At 40.9% G+C, this 7,210-nt stretch overlaps 1 protein-coding gene across 1 annotated transcript; it reads right to left on the bottom strand.

The window, feature by feature from the left end:
- Positions 1-3,429: 3,429 nt before the first annotated feature.
- SARC_08955 (hypothetical protein) lies at positions 3,430-6,706 on the bottom strand (the record flags this gene model as incomplete). The annotated part of the gene is made up of 5 exons (XM_014297052.1): positions 3,430-3,620; positions 4,387-4,487; positions 4,989-5,087; positions 6,212-6,327; positions 6,680-6,706. The coding sequence occupies 5 exons, from the start codon at positions 6,704-6,706 to the stop codon at positions 3,478-3,480; spliced, it is 486 nt and encodes a 161-aa protein (XP_014152527.1). The 3' UTR covers positions 3,430-3,477.
- Positions 6,707-7,210: the final 504 nt, after the last annotated feature.

The raw sequence follows: 7,210 nt of genomic DNA, 5'->3' as shown, positions 1-7,210 counted from the left end.
ATGTATGTATATATGTATGTGTTATATATATATATATTGTGTTGTGTGTGTGTGTGTATGTATATATATATATATATACTTATATATATATATATATTTATATATATATATGGGTGTGTGTTTATATATGTATCTATATATACGTGTACGATTGTTTATATGTGCATAGGTACATTTTTACGTGTATACATATATATTTATATATATATATACGTGTGCGTAGGTATGTACTTTTGTTATGTTTATATGTATATGTATGAATTATGTATACTTGTATGTATGCAAGTGTTAATGAGTTTATGTATACTGAATACATAGATATTTGTATATATATGTTATTTTGCGCGTGCGCAGATACAGCAGATACATTCAAATACAAAGCATCAATCATATGTAAAAATATAGATATGTTTTCAAACTCTGGCTTTCAAATATATACACGTGTGATAGATTAGAAGTGGCGAGCCATGATTGCAGCAGTATTGACCGGGCTAGTTTCTAATCATTCATCACTGATATATTCACTCCGGAACATGAGTGTGGCTTAATACTAAAATACACAAGAGCTAAAAAAACAACAACCGACCACTCCACATGTGATCGGGTTCCTGTCGATAGCCGATACAGAACTAAAAGTTTGAACCACAATCATCAGCGTCTGTTGTCAACTACCTATTAGCCTTCATTTCTTCTACTCTTTATGACGCATTATATAGTCACGGTTGCCTAGCATATATTTCGTCTTGATGATGCTAGCATCGAAGGAGTGGTGTTCATCCGCGGGAAAGACATACAGTGGGTTTTACGCTGTTGCTGGACGTCGGAATTGCAATCATGCGCTACACAAATATGTCCCCGGTGGTCGTTGCGTCCAGCACGCTCAACTCGCAACGAAGCTACAGTGACACAGGCCAAGAACTGACCGGCTGCAAATTCTCACTGATGAGGTGGCTACACATCCTCCAGCAGGCCCAATTGCTGGTAGTCCTGTACACGGGCCATACACCAATTTCAAACATCATGGCTAATTCCTCAAAATATATACAGGGCAACACTCTGGAAAACCGTACTACCTAGGATGTATTTTGTGTTGATTTTATCACGAGTTAGTTTACAATGTACTTATTTATACATTCGTACTTCTTTTTATTTTTTTGACTCAATTCAAAGGTCGTTTTTAATAAATTGGTCAGGTTTGAAAGAAAAATGAGCATAGGAGATGAAGTGTTGTATATTCGAATCTACATATCAACATGTTTACGTTCTGAATGGTTGATTGTTATAACTTCTGCCCCGTTGTTGCTACTCAAAAACAGCTATGAAAGTCAGTTGCGATTTACAACCTCCGGGACTAATTCGTTTTCTTGACTACTCTTCTTAAAATCAACTTTTTAATACACAACTTCCATCGCCAATACCATCGTTTCGTTATTTGAAACACATGTGCACCGTGATAGCAACAATGATTTGATTGACTCGACGGTACCACCATTTTAGGCTTCACTGACGATTCTTCTACAAAGTGTATATCTCATTATATGAGTACACCACGCACTGACGTTTATAGGTCGTTTATTCGCTTTAGTGACTCGTTTCTCATCACACCAAAGTTTGACTACTCATTCAGGCAGTAAGCAGCATTTTTACAATATGGTCAGTGGAATAGTAAGTATTCGCCCAATCATTAATTGTTTTTTTTGGGGAACCACTATGTGAATTGATTTTAAGACAGTTACGTTCAACGATAGGCTCTGTACATCTCTTTTGAGACTCAAGTGTCAACTCTGATGGGCGACAAACGACCTTTTTAAAACATCTACATGCGTCATAAACCATTTTATGTCTTTAATGCCCGATGTTCAGTTTTTCGGAAGGGGTGGAGGAGAGGAGGAGTTGTTCTTTTGATATTGTCGTCATATCGACCTTTAAAGGGAAATGGATTTCCTCAGTGCCATAAAATTCGAATGTCAGTGCGCATGTTTACTATGGTTTACTATACCACTCAATTCAATCAAAGTACAGCAAACACATTACTCGTATGATTATTTCATAGTGAATTCTTATTCCTTCAACAGTCGGAGCAGCTTCAAACGATAAAGTTGAATTTAAATATTGGACTCTGTCGATATGTGAAGTGATTCAGTAGACTACTCAGGGTATTGTTTCGCGTAGTCGATGATCGACAATTGAATACTATAGTGCTGGATTATTAAAGATCTGTAGTGGTGCAGCCATTCACTATTTTCAGTTCACGTTCCCGAACTTGATATTATTGTTGACACCGAATTTTGGGTATCGATTCACTTGATGCATATAGTGGTACATTTATACTTGGCGTGACTGCATATACTTTGATATTCAGACCAATCGCTCAGATTTTGCCGAAATCTCGAAGGCTTGTTCGAAACTTTCCTTCTTTCATGATGCTGGTCCATATCATACAGAAAACACTGAAATCTACTGCCGATACCTTTACATTATGGCACAATCAATTTTTCAGAATACTGTGGTTTGTTATACCTGAACTAGATAGCGGCCACCCCGACTTCCAATACTCTATCGTCACTATGGACATGCATTCAAAATAAATCAAGGAGAACTCTTAGTGCCGCTTGTTTAGATATAGTGGCTACCCATAACCCGATGAAAAATGGACAAATTGGTTTATTGAGTACATCAATTGCAATTGTACTTGAATATACTGCCAGATGCGGGCAATAGATTGATCAGTATGTATTCTAAAGTTGCGGCGAAATGGTATCACGACTGATCACGCATCGCACGATATCATAGGTGGCCGAAAGAGTAAAGTTGAAGTGACGAATGAGTATATTTTGGGCGCCTTCGGTGCGAGTATCCTAAGCAGTCCCTATCTGCATTCACTCGTCGCTAACATACGGGGTTCAGCGTTTACATGTACTAAATGCTCAGAACTCAAGTTCGTACATAACCAAATGCAAGTGAAATTAAATACTTTTTGCATGCCTGTTTCCATTGGAGTTTATATAAAACGGGGTTTAATTTTGCATACATAGCTTCAATTTGCAAAAGATTTGTCAAGAGTTTGGTCAACGACATAACAGGCTTTGAGGTATGTTAGACTGAGTGTACAACCGTTACCGTTATTACTACAGTTTAACTGATCAAAGTATGGAGTATGAGAAACGGATCGACGCGTTGGCTTTCCATAGATATAATGTCTGATTTATTACAATGTACGATTTATGCCGGGTTATCGTGCAGCAGAAGACCAAATACACTCGGTAGGTTGCCAGTGACCGTGGTTACCAGCTAAAATAGTGTCGGAGCACTACATGACGATTCCAGTTTCACCAACTCCACTGCTTCGAAACACCACATTTGCTTGATACTTAATTGGCTCAACCCAATAAAATAGATTGAATAGGTCACAATGGCATTCTACTAGATACCGCTTTTCTTTATTAGGCTCTATATTAACTTCTAAATCTACATAGGCTAGTCTAGTTTAGGCGTCACTGTGACCAGGTACTGCCCAGGTGTGGGCTGCACAACAAACACCTCCTCGTCGCGAACTCTGGCCGTTAGTCGTAGACGGGTTAGGTCGTACACCCCAGGCGTGACGCACGTAACCACCGTTTCTAATGATGGACGAATGAAGGTGAAGACAGAACTAGAAGGTAAGTTGTGCGCCAAATGTGTATTGGGTTTGTAAGATATATTCATAAGGGGAAGCAACGTATCAAGTATTATATGGAAACCATCTCAATACAGGCATAGCTAACTTGGTATATCTCGTACAATATTACGTATATTACTAGTAGTTGAATAGTGTACAACAATCGCAGTGAATGAAGTTGAGATGTGATATTGTCATTGGCAGCACTGGTGAGAGATATACTCGCGAGCTAGGGATCAGCTTCTTACTAAGCAACGCATGTCCACGAGTGCTCAGAATGTATCTGGGTAAGCAGGCGTACAATTCAAGTACTCATATTATGTCATGATCTTGCTGTGTGTCCCACTAGTGTTACCAGTACCTACGAACATAGGCCTTCTAATAACTTAGAACGAGGCAAATGTAACGAAGACAAGCCACGACCAAGGGCAGGTCTCACGACATAGAAAGCAAACAAAACCTTGAAGGTTGCTGCACAAGCAATGAGGGTCTTCAAATTTTACACAATGCACACCGTAGCACACAACACACATACAAACACGCACACGAACCAGTGCCATGCACGCAAACAAAGTAGATATACGCACGCACACAAACTCGCAATTCACACACAAAAAGTAAACACACGTGCGCACACAGCCACACAATTCACACACACAAACACGCACACGGCCCAGTGCCATGTAAAAATACAAAGTAAACACACGTACGCACACAGCCACACATACCTGTCGTGACGCTGGAATCGGCTGGTATTGTGCACGTTGAAATCGACTTATTCACCCAAGCAAAACGGGACGTAACCGGTACAGTCAGCTCAGCGCCCTCTCTGAATCGGCCGTATGTCACCAAAAAAAACATAAGTATCATAGGTTTGTAACAACACTCGATTGGGAATTAAACTAGTACCCGTCGACAGTATCTGGGATAGGTACCTACTGCGTCATAAAGCGGGGTGCGCGTACAGAGTGAGCTTGCCGTACGAACGTATATTATGTACATAGAAAGGGATGGTTGCTGTACCAATGAGATATGCAACACATAATAGATATAGCGTTAAGCGACCGGCGTGGGGAATATACCTTACTTGAACCACAGGCATTCACAGGCAGAGACAAACACGCAACTTTGCCATCCGTCAATAGGAACGTCAAAAATTCGCCATTCTCCAGCCATTCACAATTCATGTAAGTTTCCCTCACATCACGAAATATAATGAACCACGGCCGCCCAGGTTAAACTAAATGCTCAAACATCCACTCATTCCCATACTCCTGCAACTGCTCGCGCTTCGAGTCATACTTCTATGATTGTCAACTTAAGCACATACCCTTGGGTGGCACTCGGCGGTAAGAAGTTGACACAGACGTGTATGGTATCGTGTCCAGACGCGTTCTTCATGACCAGCTGCACGGGGATTTCACATACGCTGTTGTGGTTGTGATGGAGAATGTGGGTGTGATTCAGGGTCGAAAACTTGAGGACAGCACGACATACAATACACCATAAGCTATATATATAAATATAAATATAAATATAAATATAAATATAAATATATATATACACACACACACACACACACACATATATATATATATATAATATATATATATACACACACATATATATTTATATACACACACACACACATATATATATATATATATATATATAAATATATAGAAATATATATATATATATTATAAAACACTATTAAAAGTAGCATGCTTGGAACTCGAAAGTTCTACAAATCGTGCCCATGAACTGTACCACAGTCAGTGTGCCGTAACCCGGTTGAGAAATGTAAATACAATTCGGATTTTCAGATGACGGGTTCACAGGCCAAACAACACTGTGAGAAGAATGGCCAGGAACTGGCATCTGCTCAGCAATCTCTAACCCCTGTTCTGCCCAGAGGGACTCTGTAGCACCCAGTGCACGCACACTTCACACACAATGATAGAATAGGGTGAGATCGGTGCGTGTACTGTATGTCAGCTTATGGATGCTATGTGCGTATGCACCAGGAGTGCGTGACTGATACCACAGACAGCTCGAGAGAGTGGCGGGTGATCGCTATTGTTGGTAACAGAATAGTCTGATGATAATACGATGGTTTGATCGTCGATTGTATGTAGTTACATTGGTGTAAGGCGTTGTATACAGTCGACTGCTGACTATAGTGGGCGTGTAGAGTTCCGATTCAACAACGAATGTCGTATACTGCAACCAATTTTTGTTTGTGGATACTGTGCGGCGCGCGGGTGGGGGGGGGGGGTTACGGTATGCTTTGAATTATAGGCACACATCACTATCACCACGTCCGTTGCATCACAGTTGGGACTTGCGTGCCCTGGCAGAATGGGTTCAAAAGTGTTCCGTTTCACTCGCTGCACTTGTCATAGCACGACCCCACTCACCTTCGCCCTGAGGAACTATGCTCCTACTACATAGGGTATGTTAGCAAACTAGCTATCCATAAGTCACGACTGCATGCCACAGCACAAGACAAGACAAGACAAGACAAGACAAGACAAGACACGCCCTGCTCACCTCTGCCTCGTAAAGTCGTGTTCAAAGTGTGTGGGATAGGTCAGCAGGTACTTCATGATCGATGTCGCTTGGACGGCGTTACACACTTCCGGTCGCACTACCGCAGGGACGCCCACCTGAGAGAATAGAGTGGTAGGTAGGCAGGCGTACTTTTACTTCCCTTTCTGTGCAATATATTGATTGTATTATAGAGACTGCTAGTATCTATATCCATCACTTGTTAGATGAAGTTGTTGATGTTACATAAATAAGTTCCCATGCGCTGCGCAAATGCGTATACCATCCGCTGCAAAGGTAGGCTGCGATACGCATGGGCTAAGTGCCCTGTGAGTGGCTACGCAAGACGCACCCCCGCGAATCTCAGTACAAGTGCCAACCACACGCACCACGCCATGCCCACACGGCACAGGCATACAAGCAATACAGCATTCGTTAGGGGTATATAAGACATCCCACTGGCGCTCTTACTACGGGGCGGTTAACACGTGCGCCCATGGGGTGAGTACAGTACTGGTGTGTACTGTAGATATGTGTAGTCTCTGTCAGAACCATACAATACATGCCGCTTTCAAATACGATACGTCCCGATTTCAAATACAATATATCTCGCTTACAAATACAATACATCCCGGTTTCAAATACAATACATCCCGGTTTCAAATACGATACGTCCCGGTTTCAAATACAATATATCTCGCTTTCAAATACAATACATCCCGTTTTCAAATACAATATATCTCGCTTACAAATACAATACATCCCGGTTTCAAATACAATACATCCCGGTTTCAAATACGATACGTCCCGGTTTCAAATACAATATATCTCGCTTTCAAATACAATACATCCCGTTTTCAAATACAATACATCCCGCTTTCAAATACAATACATTCCGTTTTCAAATGCAATACATCCCGCTTTCAAATACAATACATCCCAATTTCAAATACAATACATCCCGCTTTCAAATACAATACATCCCGCTTTCGAATACGATAC

The sequence above is a fragment of the Sphaeroforma arctica genome, assembly GCF_001186125.1.
Source record: "Sphaeroforma arctica JP610 unplaced genomic scaffold supercont1.859, whole genome shotgun sequence".
Lineage (NCBI taxonomy): Eukaryota > Ichthyosporea > Ichthyophonida > Sphaeroforma > Sphaeroforma arctica.
The sequence above is the reverse complement of the archived record's forward strand: the minus strand, read 5'-3'. Positions and strand labels throughout refer to the sequence as shown.